Here is a 22,061-nt window from a genome sequence, read left to right on the forward strand (position 1 = left end):
AATTTTGACACCCAATATGGTGAACGACACGGTATAAGAAAAAAGAGGAAATGAAGGAATATGCTAAAGAGACAACATAAGGGGAGAAGAGACTCCTAACTACCTTTCCAACTAGATCAAATCCTTGAAACAAAATTTGATGAACAGATACTGCCAGACGGGCTCTAATTGAAGTGTTAACATCCTTCTTTCTTGACCTCGGAAGAGTTGGTTAACTTTAAATGGCTGGTGAATTTGGAAAGTCGGTAACGGTTAGTCACAAATTCAGTGTTGCAGCGATAAAGTGTGAATCTGTACCCGCTCACAAATTAAGTGTTGCAGGCCAAATAGGAGGACGCACGAAGGCCAGGAAACATGCATCGAGGTGATTCTCCATGCATGCCCATGCGCCCATCAGTTAGAGTTAGTTGTTCACTTGGCGATTTCATTATGAAAATAGTTAATACGGAGAGAGCGCAGGACACTGAGTCACTGACGGAAGAAATTGAGCTCATGTTAACCCCTCTAAGACGGCTGCTTGTATCATAGAAGGATGAAGCAAGGACTGCATCTAACACTTGCTGTTTCTTGAAGTGTAGTTTGAAAAGTTCATCATTTTTCTTTTACTTCTACCCAAAATACCAAAAAGACTGTCATATCCGGAGTTGCAAACTCATAATGTGTATAAGATGGCAGTCTTAAGTGAGCTGGGGTACATGGTACGGTGTGCAACAACTAATGTGGGAGGGACGCATAATATGGATATACTTAATTAAAACTGAAAATCGAAACTGCATTAATTTGGATGTCATTTCAAGAAATTATTCTTCCACTTACGTCTTATATATATATATAAGGATCAAAAATGAAATTCAACACCTAAGTGTAAAGTAAATACATTTTTCTTTTCTTGGAAACATAGAGATAGAGTAAATATGGTTTTCAGAAGTCAAAACACAAAAAGTTTTCCCTTGGAATAAAATGATAATTTTAATTATACATAATCTCTCAGTCTCAGAATTGCCTCAAGAAGCAACTTACAAGTCATGAACTTCCCTAAAACAGAAGAGTAAAATAAAAAGAAATATGCTATATATATGGAGTTATATAATATTATCTGTTAAATCTTTTTGGGTTAGCTCTGAGTGTAGGATTTCACAACAGGTTACCCAAGATTTGTTTAGAATTATTGAAATAGAAATTTCATACAAGCAAATGAAAGTAAAGCATGAATTGACATGTCCTAGTACATGTACATAAAAAGTATATTCAGTATTATAGCTTTTTCCCAAATCAAATAATCAATCAAGTTGCTCTCAAACACATACATATAGGCTTGTACGCATACGCAAAAATATAATATACTCTTACACATAACTAGAAAAACCGTTGGGAATGAGTACTCATCCAAAGTGGTATGTCCTGTAATTAGTTCCTGCTAACTATATCTAACATTCAACACCTACCAGCCCTAATGCTACTTTATTACTTTACCAGTTCACTCTTACTCCACCAAAAAATTAATACAGATAAAACCCAGAACCTCAATTTTCTTTTGTTTCTTCTTCTTTAAATCTTTCATACCCTACTAATTTATTATTATCTCTCTACACAATCCCAAGTTATTTGATTCCTCAACCCTTCAGATATATTACTCCATATACTCTCTCGGATCGATCGACTCCAAATGGGACTTGTAAACATGTCTTCTAATCCTCCAGCTACCCATACTAAAGATTTCTTTGCTTCTCCCGCTCTTTCTCTCACTCTTGTAAGGATTAGCTAGGAATCAATAATCAATCAAAGAACAATAAATACCTACTTAATTCCTTTGTTTTAATTCATTAATCCCTTAATTTATTTCTTGATTCTCTTTTTGTTTTTTTTCTTGTTTTGAATCATTTATTGAATTGATAGATTAATTTGTTTTTTTAATTAGGCTGGTATTTTCCGCCATGCCGGTGGCAGTGGGAGAGGGCCGGGAAGCATGGAAGTTGAAGAAGGAGATGAAGAAAGCGGTGGAGGATACGGTGGTGGAAAATCTCATCATAATCATCAGCAGGAAGATATGTTGGAAATTAGTAGTGAAAACACGGGACCATGTCGAACAGATGATGATGACATGGGGATGGATAGATTGCACGACGAGGAAGGTGATGAAGAAGATAATAATAACAACAACAAGAGCAAGAAGAAGAGGAAAAAATATCATAGACATACAGCTGAACAAATCAAAGAAATGGAAGCGTACGTTTCTTAACCTTTTTTAGTTTTACAGTATGTTTTTATGTTACACAAGTAGCCACGTACCTCAGAATGAATCGTCCTGAGATGACTCGGTTATAATCGAAATAGTATTCAGATGTAGGATCTATTAATCCAACGTTAAGCATGCAACAACTAACCAATATTTTGCTATCATTTGCTGATCGTGGCATATGTCTTAATTAATTAGTCATCTGTAGTTAGGTCTTAATTACGTTATAATAAGATCTCACATTCATTCAACTTATATCGCTTGGGTTAAGCTTCATAATTCAATGATGATTGCAGGTTATTTAAAGAATCGCCGCATCCGGATGAGAAGCAAAGACAACAACTGAGTAAGAAACTAGGCCTTGCTCCCAGGCAAGTCAAGTTTTGGTTTCAAAACCGTCGAACGCAAATCAAGGTAATTAGCATAAGAAAAGATTATTGCCATGTGCATGCCCCAATATTGATCTGGATCCTCACGAGTTTTGAAGTTTGATTTTGCTGAATATCATGATCTCATGACCATGTTAATAACATATACGATGTCAATGAAATACATGCAGGCGATACAAGAACGCCATGAAAATTCTTTATTAAAATCAGAAATGGATAAACTCCAAGAAGAAAACCGAGTCATGAGAGAAACAATCAAGAAGTCGTGTTGTCCTAACTGTGGTTTTGCTACTACTAGCAAAGACTCTGCCACATTAAGCACTGAAGAACAACAGCTTCGTATCGAGAATGCAAGACTCAAAGCCGAGGTATCCAAAAATTGTGAATATATATATATATATATATATATATATATATATATATATATGTTTGCGATCTAGTATTATTTTTTGTTTTACATATACTTTGGCTTGATTGTTACTTGTATCTTTGAAATTTCATTACTTTTTTACATTATTTTTTGCATGGTAATAAATATTTGTAGGTAGACAAGCTACGTTCAACTGCTCGGAAATTTGCTACTGGAGCTACTTCCCCTACCTCATCAGGGTCGGCTGGTAATAATGGTCAAGAGAATAGAAGCACATTGGATTACTATACTGGTATCTTTGGGATCGATAAATCCAGAATATTTGATATGGTTAACCAATCCATGGAAGAACTAATCAAAATGGCTACTTCTGGTGAACCATTATGGGTTCAAAGCGTTGAATCCGGCCGTGAGATCCTCAACTATGATGAGTATAAGCGTGAATTCTCGCCCGAGAGTAGTTCAACAAGTGCACGAGTTCGCCGATCAATTGAGGTTTCAAGAGAGGCTGGTGTTGTCTTTGTTGATCTACCTAAGTTGATTCAAGCTTTTATGGATGTGGTAAGACTAATATGCTCATTGTCTTTTGTAGAGATTTTGGATGGAGGTTCTCTCTTAGGATTGTATTGCAATTGTTTTGCCGTTGCAACAATTTATACCGTCAGTAGGTCCAAGTGTAGACACGTTACTGACGCACTTAAATGGGCCTTAAATCCTAATCTAAACCGGAGCTCGCTGCCACCTTGAGGCCCAACTTGATGTTTCTTTGTAGTTTATTAATTTCACCTTCTTGATTTTGATTTTTTATTTCCCGATGCAATCTTGTTCGAGAATTTCAAAAATTACTGGTTTATTTGCTGTAGAACCAATGGAAGGAAATGTTTCCTTCGTTGATCTCCAAAGCTGCAACAGTCGACGTAATCAGCAGCGGGGAAGGCGCAAATAAAAACGGTGCTGCACAACTGGTAAGTGTATATATGACAGTTAATGACATTAAAGAACAGAAAATCTACAAATTATTTCAAGCTTAGACATAGTAAAAAATTCTGTAGTCTCTAACTAATTGTTTGTATTTTGGTTTCAGATGTTCGCTGAATTTCAAATGCTCACACCTTTAGTGCCCACCAGAGAAGTGTATTTCATTAGATATTGTAAACAGCTAAGTCCTGAGCGTTGGGCTATTGTTGATGTCTCTATTGACAATGTTGAAGACACGATCGATGCTTCACTAGTGAAATTTCGCAAACGTCCATCCGGTTGCATTATCGAGGATAAGGCTAATGGTCATTGCAAGGTGATGTGGATAGAGCATTTAGAAATCCAGAAAACTACGATTCATTCCCTGTTTCGCTCTACTGTTAATAGTGGTGTAGCATTTGGTGCAAAACGTTGGATGTCAACATTGCAACTCCAATGTGAGAGACTTGTTTTTGGCATGGCAACAAACGTTCCCACGAAGGATTCAAGCGGTACGTACCTACTTTCATCACATTATTTTGTGTTAATTGTATCAACTTCGGTTAAATAATTATGTGTCATACAACTTAATGTTATCATTCATTTTCTCAGGAGTTGCAACATTAGCTGGACGGAAAAGCGTTTTGAAATTAGCGCAACGAATGACATCAAGTTTCTGTCGGGACATTGGAGCTTCTAGTCATAATACGTGGACGAAGATCGTAACAAAAGCTGGAGATGATATAAGAATTGCGTCTCGCAAGAATTTGAATGATCCCGGTGAACCTCTTGGAGTGATTGTGTGCGCAGTTTCATCTACTTGGGTTCCTGTTGCGCCCAATGTCTTGTTCGATTTTTTAAGAGATGATGCTCGTCGAATGGAGGTAAAACCCTAGCATGTTCATTCTCTCTTGCTTATTTGTTTTATTTAGTCAAAGGCGTGCATGTTTTTGCTTATTAATTATTATCATTGTAATTCTTATCACTTGGAAGTTTAGAATTTTGGGTTCCTAACACTTACCATGCAGGCATTTGTAAATGCAACCTAATGGTACTAACCACACATGACATATTGTTGTTTGTTTTCGTGGGAACTTACAGTGGGATATTATGTCGATGGGAGGTCCGGTACAATCCATCGCAAACTTAGCGAAAGGACAAGACCGAGGGAACACCGTCACCATCCAAGTGAGTAATCTCTACCAGAAAGTGTTCATTTTCTTTAATAAGAAACTACTCCCTCCGTCCCACTCCTAAGTGACCTATTTGATTTTAGATTTTGTCCCAATGATAAGTGACCTATATCACTAAACAATGAGATATTCCGGAATTATCCTTTTAGTTAATTATAAATAATATATGAAATATGTATAATTTGATAGGTATATTTATATTCGTTACGTAGGTGTTTTAAAATGCTTTTCAATTGTATGAAATTTGCGAACATCCGTGGAGTATTTTGAGAGATAAACCATTTTTAAATTTCACTAGTTATTATTCATAAGGGTATAATTGTAAAAAATGATTAAAAATACTATTTTCCTTGCTTGCCTTAAAAATTGTGCAAATTTCAAATAGGTCACTTAGGAGTGGGATGGAGGGAGTATATAATTTAGAAAAACTATACGAGCAGTTCAGTTTTATTTAATCTAATAATATGACGTGGATTTATTGATGAAGGCATCGAAATCAAAAGACAGTAGTACGTGGATATTACAAGATTGTTGCACGAATGGTTTTGAATCGATGATAGTTTACGCTTCAGTGGATATTCCAGAGTTGCAATCGGCAATGACAGGATGTGACTCCAGTAAAGTTGCAATTCTTCCCTCTGGATTCTCCATTCTCTCAGACGGGCTCGAGACAAGGCCGCTGGTGATTAGTTCTCGACTAGAGGAGAAAACCGTGGAAGGAGCTGGGTCTTTATTCACCATGGTGTTTCAAATTCTAGCCAATTCAACTCCTACAGCTAAGTTAACCATGGAATCACTCGAAACAGTTAATACTCTTGTTGCATGTACTCTTCAAAATATCAAGAAAGGGTTAGATTGTGAAGATTAATTAATAATGCATGAACTTTAAACAGTGTCGTATTAAAATATAAAATTTGTATGGAAAAAAAATAAGAAAAATAAAAAAGAATTAAACTAGTATTTGTTGTATACTTTGATGAAATTATTCAAGGGTGGTGGTGTTTGCTAATAAACACGATTTATTGATTGAATGTATATACTATATATTAAGTTGGTTTAATATTTTCGTTGGTTTTTCAATTTTATAATGTTTTCTAAGTAAGACCCATTGAGATAGTTGACAACTCACACGATATATATACTTCCAAAGTGGGCGGCATGACATATATACGGGTTAGGACAGACTAACATTATGAAGTTCTTATCAGCTGGAAGCCTACTCTAACTAAACTCGGTAAACATTTAATGTACAGTTAATGCATTCATCTACCAAGAGTACACGAACGTTGACACTGAAATTTTGCTTATGCAAGTCTGAGCAGTAAACTCATGTCCCTCCGAAGACCTCCAGAAATTCATGCGCATTGTAAGTTCGTCATTATACGGAATAAGCCCTAGTGCCAGAAATTCTTGCGCATTGTAAGTTCGTCAACTGATTGATGATGCTGGTTGTAAATGCCAATCAATCACCTCATAGGATTGATAATGTTCTGCTTCTCCTATAAAAGAAAACGAAATGAAGTCTTCCTTGATGCATTATCACCAAGAAAATAGAAAAAGAGATCAAAATGGAAAAGAAGATTTCTTCTACTGCTGATTCCCTTCCTTTACATGAAGTTCAAGTTCAAACACTAAGAGCAAACCTGAACAGACTACACTCTGTCTTCCACACCACAATTATTCTCTCCATACTCTATTACCGTCTTTCTCGTCTCCTTCAAGAACCAGTGATTCAAAGTAAATGGCCATGGATTCTTTTATTTATTTCAGATAGAACTCCTAGGTTAAAGGTTAACTACTAGGTTTTAACTAAAGAGAAGAGAGACAAGATGACGAGGTTAAACAAGACAGTTTCAATTGATTTGAATATATTCAGAATATACAGAGACTCAATGCATATATATGCATAACTAACTTGAGGCTTAAGATACTATCTTTCCCAAATAAACACAATTCCCTAATATACAGAGACTTCCAAATATACAGGTTGAGTTAACTTGAGGGTTAAGTCACGTTGTGTTAACACCCTCCCGCAAGCGTAACGGGTTATCTTGAACCGTAAGCTTGAACCTTAACAGAGAAAACCGATCACTAGAAAGTGGTTTGGTGAATATGTCCGCAATTTGATCTTTAGAGGATATAAAACGGACATCAAGAAGCTTGGAAGCTACTTGATCACGAACAAAGTGATAATCAATTTCTATATGTTTCGTCCGAGCATGAAATATAGGATTAACTGTGAGATAAGTTGCACCAAGATTATCACACCATAATATGGGAGGAGAGCGTGTGGATATACGAAGCTCAGAAATAAGCGACTGAATCCACATAATTTCGGCAGTAGCAATAGCAAGTCCTCGATATTCAGCTTCAGTACTAGAACGAGAAACAGTCTTTTGTTTACGAGCACTCCAAGAAATAATGTTACCACCCAAATAAACACAATATCCACTTGTAGAACGACGATCATCAAGAGAACCAGCCCAATCGGAATCAGTATATGCACTGAAAGATAATTGTAGAGAAGGGGATGGCTTAAGGAGTATACCAAACGTACTTGTATGCTTGAGGTAACGAAGAATACGTTTAACTAATCCCCAGTGAAACTCTGTAGGAGCATGCATAAATTGACAAACCTTATTGACAGCAAACGCAAGATCCGGACGAGTAAAAGTTAAATATTGCAAAGCTCCAACAATGCTACGATATTCAGTAGCATCTGTTAATAAAGTGCTACGATCAGAGGAAACATCACCAGAAGTGCTTAGCGGAGTAGTAATTGGTTTAACGCCATCCATTTTTACTCGAATAAGAAGATCTTGAGCATAACGATGTTGCGAGAGAAAGAGCCCCGAAGAAGTACGAATTGCCTCAATCCCAAGAAAATAGGATAATTGACCAAGATCTTTAATTGCAAATTCTTGCTTCAAACGAGAGAGAATAGAGAAAATACCTGTAGTACTAGAGCCAGTGACAATGATATCATCCACATACACCAACAAATAGATCACACCATGAGTACCAGTATGAATAAACAAGGACGAATCACACTTGGAAGTGACAAAACCAATTTGCAACAAAAAATTGCTAAGTCTGTGATACCACGCACGAGGAGCCTGTTTAAGTCCATAAAGAGAACGATGTAATTCGCAAACATGTGTAGGAAAACGAGAATCAACATAACCTGGAGGTTGTTTCATATAGACTTCCTCTTGAAGTTCTCCATGAAGAAAAGCATTCTGCACATCAAGTTGATGAATGGGCCAATTGGAGGATAAAGCCAATGTAAGAATAATACGTATAGTGCATGGTTTAACAACCGGACTAAACGTTTCATAGTAATCAATTCCTTCTTGTTGATTGTATCCTTTGGCAACTAGGCGAGACTTACGACGTGCAATGGTACCATATGGATTACGCTTGATTCGAAAAACCCACTTACAACCAATAACATTCATAGAAGGATGATACGGGACTAAGGACCAAGTACCATTTCGAAGTAATGCATTGACCTCATCGTCGGAGGATGTACGCCAGTCAGGGTCCTTATGAGCTTGAGAAATACAAGACGGTTCAAGAACGGAATCACAGATGAGAGCATATCGTGAATTTGGTTTGAAAATACCGTCTCTAGCTCTTGTAGTCATCGGGTGTGTAACAGGGGAAGCATCTGTTGAAGTTACAGATTGAGCAGCAGAAGAAGACGGCAACAATAACTGAGAGTCGGACGAATCAGGAACAGGAGACAATGAATCGACATCATCAGGTGTTGGCGACAGCGGAAGAGTAACAGCAGGTGACGGCTGAGAATGAGAGACAGAAACCGGCAGCGGATGATTAGAGAAGGATGCTGTCGGCTGAGAAGTAACAGCAGGTGACGGCTGATGATTGGAGACAGAGACAGACGGCTGATGATTGGAGACAGAGTTTGGCGGCTGATGATTGGAGACAGAGTTTGGCGGATGATGATTGGAGACAGGGTTTGGCGGCTGATGATTGGAGACAGGGTTTGGCGGCTGATGATTGGAAACAGAATTTGACGGCTGATGATTGGAGACTGGCGGCTGATGATTGGAGACTGGCGGCTGATGATTAATAAGCACTGACGACGGCACAAAATTATGAAGAGCATACAAGGGAAGAATTACCTGTGAAGGAGTCGACGACGGAGAAGGTGACGACGCGGATGCAAAGGGAAAGGTAGTCTCATCAAAAACAACATGTCGACTGATGTATATTCGACCCGTAGGAATATGAAGACACTTATAACCCTTATGAGAGGGGCTATAGCCAATAAAAACACATGGAGAAGACAAAGCATCCATCTTATGAGACCTATACGGACGCAAGTGAGGATAACATAGACAGCCAAATACACGAAGAGAAGTGTAATCAGGTGAAATACCAAAAAGAGCTTCATATGGAGAAGAATTATTAACAGAAGTCGAAGGGACACGATTCATCAAATAACAGGCAGTGTAAAAGGAGTCATACCAATAGGAAGACGGCACAGAGGCCATGTTAAGAATAGTAAGACCAGTTTCACGAATATGACGATGACGACGTTCAACCAAACCATTTTGTTCAGAAGTATGTGGACATGAAAAACGATGAAAAATTCCAAGTTCTTGAAGATGTGGAGTGAGTTTGCGATATTCAGCAGCATTATCAGATTGAAATATTTTTATCTTTCGACCAAAAAGATTTTCAACATGCTTTTGAAATAAGAAAAATATGGAGAAAACATCAGATTTTTGAGACATAGGAAACATCCAAGTAAAACGACTATACGCATCAATGAATATAATATAATATTTATATCCTTCATTAGATAAAACATGAGAGGGTCCCCATACATCGGAGAGAATTAAATCTAATGGATTCAAATAAACTGTTGTACTGTATTGAAAAGGTAATTTATGACTTCTATGCTCATGACAAAAAGAACAAAAACTGATAGTTTGATTTGAAACTGGAAGAGAAAACTGAGAAATAACTTTGCGAACTGTGCGCATCATTGGATGACCCATTCTAGCATGCCAGGCTTGTAAACTAGCACGTTCTCCTATGTAATCTTGAGGAACTAGAGATGAAACATCAAGTTGATAGAGACCACCCTTCCTAATGTCGCGAAGAAGAACCTTCCCGGTACATCGATCCTTCACAAACAAAAATTTGGATGAAATTCAAATAAGACATTGTTATCAGTAGTGAAACGAGAAACAAATAAGAGATTATGAGAGATTTTGGGTGTAAAGAGAAAATTACGAAGCTGCAACTTACGGTTGGGAGTCCCTAAAATTGAGGAACCAACATTAGAGATTGGTATAGAAGAACCATTACCCATCTGAATTTGATCAGGGCCAGTATACTCAGTAGGAAATTGAAGACGAGAGAAATCATTGGTAATGTGATCTGTAGCACCACTATCAGGCGTCCAAGAAGGTGATGATGAAAACCCAGGTCCATAAGCAGCATAAGCCCGAGGTGCATAGGATGGTGGTTGACGCCTAGGTGGTCGAAAACTCTTGTCATAATGATTCCAGCAGTCTTGGGCTTCATGATTTTTACGCCCACAAAGTTGACAACGAGGAGAAGAAGAATCAGAGGTCATAGGCCCACGTTGATTGTCAGGTGAAGCAGGCCCACGTTGATTATGAAAACGAGCAGGCTGAGATGAACCAGGCCCATGGTGATTTTGATTTCTGTTGTTACCAGTAGAGCGAAAGGAAGAGAACTGAGAGTTGGGTGCTGAAGATGATCCAGATGATGAAGAAGAATGATACGAAGATTGTCGATTCTGGGCAGCGAGATTATCAACTGGTTGAGAGTTGGAAAGCTTTGTCTGTTGATCAATACGTAGTTCAAATGTCAGGAGAAAAGTGAGAAAATCTTCAACAGACAACGAACTCATCGTGGTGGTTAATGATGTGACAATAGCATCATAGGTACTGTCCAAGCCATCTAAGAGACAATGACGAAACTCTTTGTCTGTGACAATGGTATCTGCTGCTGCCAAGCTATCCACAAGATCACGAGCACGGTCTATGTACTGACGCATAGTTTGAGAACCTTTACGTAATGCTCGCAGTTCACAGTGAAGATGATGAACTTGAGCATCAGATTTAGAGCCATAAAGAGATTCCAGAGATGACCAGATTTCTTTAGACGTTGTTAATCGATGGACATGACGAAAAGTATCCGGGGTAAGAGAAGAAAACAGCCAACTAACTAAGAGTTTATCCTTTTTTCTCCAGGAAAGATAGGCAGGATTTGGGAGATCAGCAGTAAGAGTTTCTGTAGGGCATGGGGTTGCACCAGTGACATAACCATCCAAGTCATGTCCCTGAAGGTAAGGAAGAAATTGAGCACGCCACAGGGAGTAATTGGTGTCGTCTAGCTTTACGGTGATCATGTGATGTGGCTGAGAGAACTGAAAGGAAGACATCGTAGAGGACTGCAGGGAAGACAAGGTAGAGTTGATTATAGCATAAACTGTAGAAGAGGCTGTAGAAGATGTGGTTGATGATTCTGTCATGACTAAAATAGGATCGACTAACCTACTGATACCAAGATAGAACTCCTAGGTTAAAGGGTTAACTACTAGGTTTTAACTAAAGAGAAGAGAGACAAGATGACGAGGTTAAACAAGACAGTTTCAATTGATTTGAATATATTCAGAATATACAGAGACTCAATGCATATATATGCATAACTAACTTGAGGGTTAAGATACTATCTTTCCCAAATAAACACAATTCCCTAATATACAGAGACTTCCAAATATACAGGTTGAGTTAACTTGAGGGTTAAGTCACGTTGTGTTAACAATTTCTGAATTCATTTTCTCTTTTATTTGGTTTTTAAGCCAGGCTTTCAGATCCAGACCCGTTGTTAGAACCACTTACCCTGACAGAATATCTTCTTCATCATTACCGGGTATTGATGTTTTCATCTGCACTGCGGATCCAACTAAAGAGCCTACTATACAAGTTATGAACACTGTGTTATCAGCGATGTCTTTAGATTACCCTCCAGAGAAACTCTCTGTTTATCTCTCTGATGATTCTGGTTCTCCTTTAACTCTTTTTAGCGTCAAAGAAGCTGCTGTGTTTGCAAAGTCATGGATTCCTTTTTGGAACAAGTATGACATTAAAACTCGATGTCCAGAAGCATATTTCAGTTCGTCGAAATCTGATGATGATATTGAACATGTTGATTATGATCAGTTCAAATTAGATCAAGACGAAATCAAGGCATGCAACCTCTCTTCTTTATTTAATGCATTATGTCATGTGCTCATGGTCTTTCTGCAGCCTCACATTTTAAAATGAAGGATTCCATAAACACGTCATGTTTTAAAATCACATCCCGTGGAGTGTTTTCGTTCTTCTGGTAAATGCATGATGATGCCTGAACTTTGTGCATGGTCCCTAACACTATGGAATTTTTGTATTTCAACGCAGTAGTATCATCACTTCTTGCAGCGTGTAGAGAATGAAAGTCAAAGCATAGCAACGAGCCAAGATCGAGCCCCGCAAGTTGAGGTCCGTTACTATACTTTACATCCAACCACAATCAAAATAATTATTTGTTTTTTTACGGGTGATTTTTTTCTTTTACGTATAAAAGTAACATATTGGGTGAAGTTTTCTTCACCTGTAAGAGAAAGATTGTTTTTCCTATTGTATTTGATCTTTTTTCGCCCATGAATAAAAGTGATAAATATACGTGTTTTTTTTTCCATGTAGTTTTTTTTTTACCAATGAAAGTAACTCTTTTTCCATGTAGTTTTTTTTTTTTTTTTTGCCAATGAAAGTGATATATTGGTTGAAGTTTTTCTTTTCATTTTTTCTTTACTCTCAATACTAGTCAATTGATTTTTTATTTAGCAACCACAATCAAAATGATTATTTATTTTTTTATCGGTGATTTATTTTTTTACGTGTAAAAGTAATATACTGGGTGAAGTTTCTTTTAACCTGTAAAAGAAAGATTGTTTTCTGCTCTATTTGATCTTTTTTGCCTGTGAAAAAAGTGATAAACATATGTTTTATTTTTCCATGTAGTTTTTTATTTTAACCAATGAAAGTAACTTGTTTTCCATGTAGTTTTTTTTTACCAATGAAAATAATACTATATTGTTTGAAGTTTTTCTTTACACTCATTACTAGTCAATTGATTTGTCACTTAGCAACCACAATCGAAATGATATTTATTTATCTATCGGTGATTTATTTTTTTACGTGTAAAAGTAACAAACTGGGTGAAGCTTTTTTTAACCTTTAAAAGAAAGATTGTTTTTATGCTCTATTTGATCTTTTTTTTTATCGTGAAAAAAAGTAATAAATATACGTTTTTTTTTCCATGTAGTTTTCTTTTAACAATGAAAATAATATATTGATTGAAGTTTTTCTTTACACTCATTACTAGTCAATTGATTTGTCATTTAACAACCACAATCAAAATGATATGTGTTTATCTACCGGTGATTTATTTTTTTACGTGTAAAAGTAACAAATTGGGTGAAGTTTATTTTAACATGTAAAAGAAAGATTGTTTTTCTACTCTATTTGTTCTTTTTTTTCCTGTGAAAAGAGTGATAAATATACTTTTTTTTCCTATGTAGTTCTTTTTTTTACCAGTGAAAATAACATATTGGTTGCAGTTTTTATTTTTATTTTTTCTTTACTCAGAGATATTTTTTCCTTTTACCAGTAAAGTATATTTTTTGCTCAAGAAAGTAACATATCGGATAAAGTTATTTTAACTTGTAAAAGAAAGATAGTTTTCTACTTAATTTATTATTTTTTTACCTGTGAAAAGAGTGATAAATATACGTTTTTTTATTTTTCTAACCGGGAAAGTAACATATTGTTTGAAGTTTCTTTTGCTCTTTTTTTTTACTTGAGATATTTCTTTTTTTTAACCATACAGTATATTTTTTATTCAAGATATTATTTTTTATACCCGTGAAAGTAACATACCAGGTTTTTACCCGCGTAGTTTTTTTCTGCCCGTGAAAGTAACATATTGGTTGAAGTTTTTTTTTTTTTTTACTCGACATATATTTTTAAATTTACTCGTGAAGTATACTTTTTTCTCAAGATATTATTTTTTTGTACTCATGAATGTAACATATTGTGTGTGGATTTTTTTCCCCAAAAGAATAGATTTTTTTGCTCAAAGTATTATTTTTCACCTGGGAAGGTTTTTTTTTTCAGTCAACGTATAACTTTTTAAATGGGAAGAACTTAGGCTATAATTAAGAAAGTATAATAAAAAAGGTACAAAGATTTGTTTTTCTAATTTTTAACCGTCAAGTAAGATTTTTTACTTAAAATATTATCTCTAGATATGTTTTACTTAAAGAATGGGTATTTTTTCAGTATTTTTTAACGATGAGGTAAGATCTTTTTACTTAAGGTATTATTTTAGGTTTTTTTTTTTACTTAAGGTATTATATTTTTATTTTATTTTTGTACTTAAGGAATTATTTTCTTTTTTACTTAAGGAACTATTTTCAGTGGAACTGGAAACATGTCAAAGGACAAAAGTATCTTATTCCCTATTGGTCTAAATTCTCTCTAATAATTTTCTATTGGTCTAAATTTTCTATGAAAGGTGACAAAGGTTTTACACTTGTTCCAAATTTTGTCCCCTAATTTCCTATTGGTCTACATTTTCTCAAGTGGACCAGAAGCTCTAGAATTTGAGCTTCATACAACTTTCAACCACACGCCGGAAATTCTTCAAAAATTATATATACAATAATGGAATTATTTACCCAGTGATGTAATCAAAGGTTGTACATATTTTGTTGGAATCAATGCAGATGATATGTGAAAATGAAGGAATTCCTAGACTTGTTTATGTTTCTCGCGAGAGAAGACCAACTTATCACCATCGTTTTAAAGCCGGAGCCCTTAACTCCTTGGTAAAATTTTCATGTTTATATGTCACAAATCTGCTAGGGTTATAGTTGTCACGATGTACATTTAGGAAATTTATTCTCAATATATGGGATAGAACACGCACATCATCGAGTGCCACTATTACATGTCACTAAGTCACTTCATCGATTAATAAGTTTTGAATTACAATGTCAACTGCAGTTACGGGTGTCAGGGATAATCAGCAACGCTCCATACATACTGGTGTTAGATTGTGACATGTACTGTAACGACCCAACGTCAGCAAAACAAGCAACGTGCTTTTATGTAGATAATCCAAGGACTTCTTCTTCATCATCTGCTTTGGCTTTCGTTCAGTTCCCTCAGATGTTCCGTAATCTTAGTCAAAACGATATCTATGACAGTCAAGCCAGATCAGCTTTTAAGGTCTGCAAATTTAGTTTTGTTTTGGCATTGATTTTTTTTCATTCCTTGACTTTCGACTTTAACTTTTTCCCGGTAAATTGTGTAATCTAATATTCGGATTTAGACTAATGGCAAGGTATGGATGGACTAAGAGGGCCAGTATTATCAGGTACTGGTTTTTACATAAAGAGAAAGGCACTATTTGGCACTTCCAAGCAAGAAGGTAAACCGTAAATATAATCGTATTAATGGCATACATTAATGGCATAAGTTGCATATAACTATAAATATACACTCATAAATTTAAAGTATTAGTCATGAAAATTTATAATCGGTAATTACTAATCAAACATTGAAATCTGGTGCTTCGTTAGGTATCTATATTTCCGAACCAGAAACTTGTTTTGGTCCATCTGCAAGATTCGTTAAATCGTTATGCCAAAATGTTTAGTGCAATGACAATAACGAGGATTCGTCAACAACCTCGTCCCTATTGCGAGAAGCTGGATATTTAACGTCATGTGCGTTCGAAAACAAGACTCAATGGGGTGATCGGGTAGGTTCAATAAATCAATTCAATACAGTAAAATTTTCTTGAGACTGCAAAATCTATCAATTTAGCGAAGTCTAAATTTATTAATAAATTAATGAGTTATTAATATATCGAAACATGCCTAACTTAAGTTTTAGAGATAAGTGTGTAGATTATTTTCCTATAATAACAAATATTTGGAGATTTTAATGGGTCGAGATCGTCTGTGCCACTGCTTGTGTGTGCCCTATGTGCCACACCAATAGAAACACGCCACATCATTCCTCTCATTAACCATGACTAACTAAATAGATTTTCTATTTATACAACACTAATCGATTAGGAAAGATAATTAATTAGTTAAAGAAGATATTACAAATCCAAGAGAAAATACCGTGTTTCTATTGGTGTGGCACATAGGGCACACACAAGCAGTGGCACAGACGATCTCGACCCGATTTTAATTTCAATTCAAACTATTTTATGGCATAATATTATATCCGATAATATATTGCATATTATGTGTGTATGCACACGCGCGCGCATGCACACACACATAGATATACTGATGTTATAATTAAAACAATACGAATAATAACACAAGACTACAACATGTTTAAGATGAAGTCCTGTGTTGTATAAATGTTAACAAGAAACAAACAACTTTGGATTCCTATTTTAATAAGGCATCTTAATATAGTGCTATCACACTGATTATTAATTTAAATACTAGTTGGACCTAAATGGAGGTTTAAATTTTTATTATCTTATAAATTTAGAGAGGTTATTAACCTAACGTACTGTCCAAAGTCGGAACTGGTAAAAAATATTATTTTAACATAGTTATTAATTTATCACGGATTAATTTAATTAATGAAGTTCTACTGTATTTAGTTCTTATGTATTTATTTTGTTAATTAGCTAACATCACTTGGTTCTTACAGATGGGGTTCTCATACAAGTGCTTACTAGAGAGTACATTTACTGGGTACCTCTTACATTGCAAAGGATGGACATCAGTATATTGCTTTCCATCAAAACCAAGTTTTTTAGGGTGTACCACAGTGAATATGAAGGATTCCATGGTCCAAACCATAAAATGGTGCTCTGGATTATTTCAAGTTGGGGTGTCTAAATTCAGCCCTTTAAATTATGGAATGTCAAGAATGTCTCCATTTCAAAGTATGTGTTATGCACATTTTACACTGCACCCACTTTACGGCGTATCTTTTCTCATCTATGGACTTATCCCTCAGTTGTACCTTGTCAAAGGCGTCCCCTTGTTCCCCAAGGTATCAGATCCATGGTTCACAGTGTTTGTCATTGTTTATGTGTCCTCTCTTAGTCAACATCTAGTAGAGGTACTAATTAGTAGTGGAACAATAAAAACGTGGTGGAATGAACAAAGGATTTGGATGATAAAATCAGTTACAATAAGCTTGTTTGGATGTCTCGATATTGTCGTGAAATCGGGCGGAGTAACAAAAGCTAGTTTTCGGTTAACAAAAAAGGTAATAGATTCTGATCAACAGAAAAAATATGAGAAGGGCAACTTCAATTTCCAAGGAGCTACTATTTTTATGATTCCCTTATTCATATTGGTAATCTGGAATTTGGGATGCCCCATTCTAGGAGTAAGAAGAGTTTTCATCGACAAGAGCCTCGAACATATGTTTGGACAACTTTATATTTCGTTTTTTCATCTTAGTTTCAAGTTATCCAATCCTTGAAGGGATTATAACAACAAAAACCAGGAGTATTTAGGCATATGAAGCTCGATCAATTATGTAATATTTTTGTAACATCTTTCTTTCTTATTCCATCTTGGATGAACTGTTAGATCAATTCATGGATCAAAGAGATGGCTAGATTTTATTCCATATTTTGTCATCGTTGAATCATCTCATCCTTTTCGGCGCCTTGTTGAATATATGAAGTTTTTTTTTTCATTGAGACCTCTGAGTCATGAGTGATACGTCTTTTAATTCAATATTTTTACTGTAATGTAATTTGCATGTCAAGTTAACTAATATGCTATCATTTTGAGAGTGTTTGAGATACTGATCGGCGCTTAATTAATTTATGTGAATAAAAAGTGCAATTAAAATATTTTTGCTCAATATCTACTGATGCAAACATGTAAGGATATGAGATATGATGTCTTTAACAACTTTTATTATTTTTAAAATGCATCAGGGAGCCACAACCACTACATAGAAATTAAGAGAAAAGCCAATGGGACTTGGAAAATTAGTTTATTTTAGGGTGCATTTGGATGAGAAAATAAGTTTCTCACGGTGGAAGAAAGAATATATCGGCGAAGATTGATCCAAGTGAGGCTCGGTTCAATATTGGACGATTGGTTCAGTTTTCAACTACAGCAGTTAAATTCCAACAGGAATAAAATGCCTATTGTAGATGGTGAAATTTGGATAAGGGACAAAAGTGTTATTTCAAAACCACAGACAAAACTCAACTCTCACGTGAGAGATTAAGCCCTTGGTACTCAAGGCACCCATAGTCACGATTTTTAGTATACGTCCCCACGAGACACTGCTGGTCGTGATGTCGTGATTCCTAGCGCACATCCTCGACAAGATATTGCTGGTCACGTAGGTTTTGTAGAGCGTAAAACGTCCCCGACGGACTTATGAACCAGAACAACCACAATTCCAGCATATCTTCGCAAGACGCACCTAATTGTGACGCCATGATTCCTGGTATACATCCTTGACGAGATACTGCTGGTCATGTAGGTTCTGTAGATGCGTAAAAACATCCCCGACGGACTTATGACCCAGAGCGAAAACATACATGTCTCTTGTAAGCATGACTCATCCTATTTGAGATCAATGACTGATTCCTAGTACATCATCGCGAGATACACTGGTCATGTCTACTCTAGGCTCTGACTCGACTTACCGAGGCTTCAGAATTCCTAGGATATCCACGCGAGATACGCTGGTTATTCTGCCTCTGGGCCCTTTCGAAAGACTCCTAAAACATTCTTCCGAGATACACTGGTCATGTCGTCCCCATAAATACAGACATAATTGATTCCTAGCATATCTCTGCAAGATACGCTGGTCAAAGACAAGTGAGCCGAAGTCTCGCAGAGACATTATCAGGCGTGCAAGCCTTCTTCTCTCTCCCAAACATGTCCCAGCTGACTTCTGAGAGATTTTATCGTGTTAGACAAGTGTTGAACATATTACATCCCGTTGTCCAAATCTCTGACGGCCTCAAACGCGTTAGCCAAATCTCAGACGGCTCCAGACGTATAAACCAAATCTCAGACGTTTCGAGACGCGTTAGCCAAATTTCAGACAGCTCCAGACGTGTCGGCTGAATCTCAGACAGCTCCAGACGCTTCGGCAAAATCTCAGACAGCCTCAGCTGCGTAGGCTAAATCTCAAGAGGCCTCATCCGTGCTGAGCCATCTCGTCTGAAGAGTCTTATACAAGGACAAGACTTAGGAACAAGCCTCATCTTGGACTCAGGCCTCTTTCTCATCATCTCAACCTCATCTCCTCTGACACTCTACACACGATTTCTGAGGCATTCCATGCCTTTTCATGTGACTCATCCTAGTCATTCTCACAAATCATAGAATATCTCTCTATCTTGTCCAACTCGGCTAAAGAGAATATTTCTCTCTCTTAACACATCATCACAAAGGCTGACTCAGCTTCACACAAATAGAGGGTTAAAATAAGGTTTTGGTCTGGCGGTCTACGGCACGTGTGAGAAATACCCGGCCTATTTTTTACCGCAGAAGAGATTAAAGGCGGTGTAATAATGAGATAAAATCAACATATCTAGTTTATCTCTATCTATTCCTGAAGAGACGAAAGAATTGCTCCATACAACACGTATCTTCACCGACCAGAGATTAGAGAATTCAGCTATAAATAGGTCCTCTATTTCTCCAAGCTAACTCACATCTTTCTCAAAAAATATCAGAGTAATTCTTCTTCAAACCCTAGAATTCTATGATCTCTCTCTTCGTATGCTTCCTTCCATGGGACCAACCCTAAACCTCTTCCCTGTAACTGAATCAGCCTTTGAACGGCCACTGTGCGTGGTTTAGGTGAAGACTGTTCGTGCTCAACCTCCCGTAACTCACTTTCAGAAACCCTAGAATCCCACTTCTAACCTCTTTCATATTTTAGGTAACTACATTTTGGCTACCACGGTAAGGGGTTGTTCACTCAGTTACAGATTTCAATCATGGTCATTATTAGGAAGGAATCTGATTCCACCAATCCAGACACAAAAGCGTTCCATTGATTCAGTCTCTGTAAATCTATTACAGACTTAGTCGAGAGAGTTATCCCTACTAGCACTTTCTATTTGTTTCGAGTTTAACCTTAGTAAATAGGTTAGTGCGTCCCAGATCGCTTGGATCTCTTCCTGCATAATAAAACGTATCATTAACCTACATCCACAAAAATATAATACCAACCCTAAAAACGTTGGCTAAAGACCTGAGAAGTACCGGAGACTCGACAAAATCTTAAAAAATCTAAGGTCGACATACATACTTATCTGAAAACTCCTTTAAAGTTACCAGTAGGGATATATCTAATAAATCTACATTGAGTACATGTTTCCTAGAGAAGGAGTACTAAAACTGTTGGGAGTAGCACATACGAGATCCAATCTATCTGCAATCGTCCTCATCGGAGAAGATGTAGCTCATTAAGAACGCGACAAAGTAAAAGAGAAACCATCCATCTGACCCCATATCTCTCTAGGACCAGATGATGATCTAAACTTGGATATTCTGACGATTATTTGCTTCAGAACTCGTTTAGGTCAAGGGACCTCAACCTTATCACAGGGGACACTTTACTATTTTACTTATAACTCTTTCATTACGTATCAGATTGACCTAGTTCTTTTTTTATCATATTTGTATTTTCGTTGTCTACAGGGTAAACTTAGCGAAAACTTAGAACGGTTCCCAAAAATTCGTAACCTAGACAAAAGCGTTGCGGAGCCACATAAGGTCATAAAATCGCCAGCCGAGATGCATCTTGTCAATTTCCTGTTTAAGAGGATCATGACCAGAACGTGACAAGGTATAAGATGAGACTAGCTTCTAAGACATTGCTCGACCGAAGCTCATACTTATCCGAAGATTCAAAGACGACGTTCGATATGATATCTCAACACCCGTCCCATCAGAAACAAGAGGAGTCCTAGCAATTTTAGGACCAAGTCTCTATGAGCCTCCATATCGGCTACACCAAAGATTCTCCAATATCATTTTACGATGGGACCTCAGTTCACCTAAGACGAAGAAGGAGAATATCTTCGTATCTGAACCTATCAAGGGAAAAGAAATCCGTAGTTATACGCGTGAGGTCAACCGTTTAGATAAAGAAACCACTACTCAACGTACAACCATAACTAGATATTTTCACTAAAGTAAACAGGGGAAGAAATCGAGATTGTAGATCCATGCCACACTCTACTTATCTGGGGGCATGCTTGCAGTTCCCTCAGTCAAAGCCTCATATCTCAAAAAGATATGCTCGACGGGCTATCCCATGAGTCAAAGTCAGAGTCGGAGTCAGACACGATGAGCGAAGGACAAGATATGACGATCACATACAATTTCCTCATGTCAAAATACGAAACCTCCACGTGAAAAATTACATAACGTATTCCCAAAGAAATCTCAAATCAATAATGCAAACGAAAATCATCTACGCAGTTAGACCTGAGTGTATCCATTACCCTGCTGGTACCAGAAGGCATATACTACTCTCAAGTTTGGTTGAGCATCCTCCCAAAAGAAGAATAAATCTGAAAGGGTAATTTTGCTATAGAAGTTCACATGAAACCCTGTCAAGACTGAAAAGGCGGGAGTCTAACAACACCACCCAATATTTTTCTTAGCAATCTGTATGGACAAACTCGAATATACTTTTAAGAGAATCAACAAGACTCAATCAACTAAAAGTATATCAACGAGTTTATATCTATCTTCTTGATTTGATTTACTCAAGCAAGAACTGCGAGTTCAAATCAAATACAAGGAATAACTTGGATGGTAC

General features: G+C 36.7%; 1 protein-coding gene and 1 pseudogene across 1 annotated transcript; both read left to right on the forward strand.

Annotated features, from left to right (window-relative positions):
* Positions 1–1,538: 1,538 nt before the first annotated feature.
* LOC113348270 (homeobox-leucine zipper protein GLABRA 2-like) lies at positions 1,539–6,157 on the forward strand. Its single transcript, XM_026591981.1, has 10 exons — positions 1,539–1,750; positions 1,919–2,226; positions 2,533–2,650; positions 2,796–2,993; positions 3,170–3,556; positions 3,859–3,960; positions 4,080–4,464; positions 4,565–4,836; positions 5,054–5,140; positions 5,633–6,157. The coding sequence occupies exons 1-10, from the start codon at positions 1,667–1,669 to the stop codon at positions 6,011–6,013; spliced, it is 2,322 nt and encodes a 773-aa protein (XP_026447766.1). The 5' UTR covers positions 1,539–1,666; the 3' UTR covers positions 6,014–6,157.
* Positions 6,158–6,713: 556 nt separating this feature from the next.
* Positions 6,714–17,760, forward strand: LOC113351537 (annotated as a pseudogene).
* Positions 17,761–22,061: the final 4,301 nt, after the last annotated feature.

Source organism: Papaver somniferum, chromosome 2 (genome assembly GCF_003573695.1).
Source record: "Papaver somniferum cultivar HN1 chromosome 2, ASM357369v1, whole genome shotgun sequence".
In the NCBI taxonomy this organism is placed as follows: domain Eukaryota; kingdom Viridiplantae; phylum Streptophyta; class Magnoliopsida; order Ranunculales; family Papaveraceae; genus Papaver; species Papaver somniferum.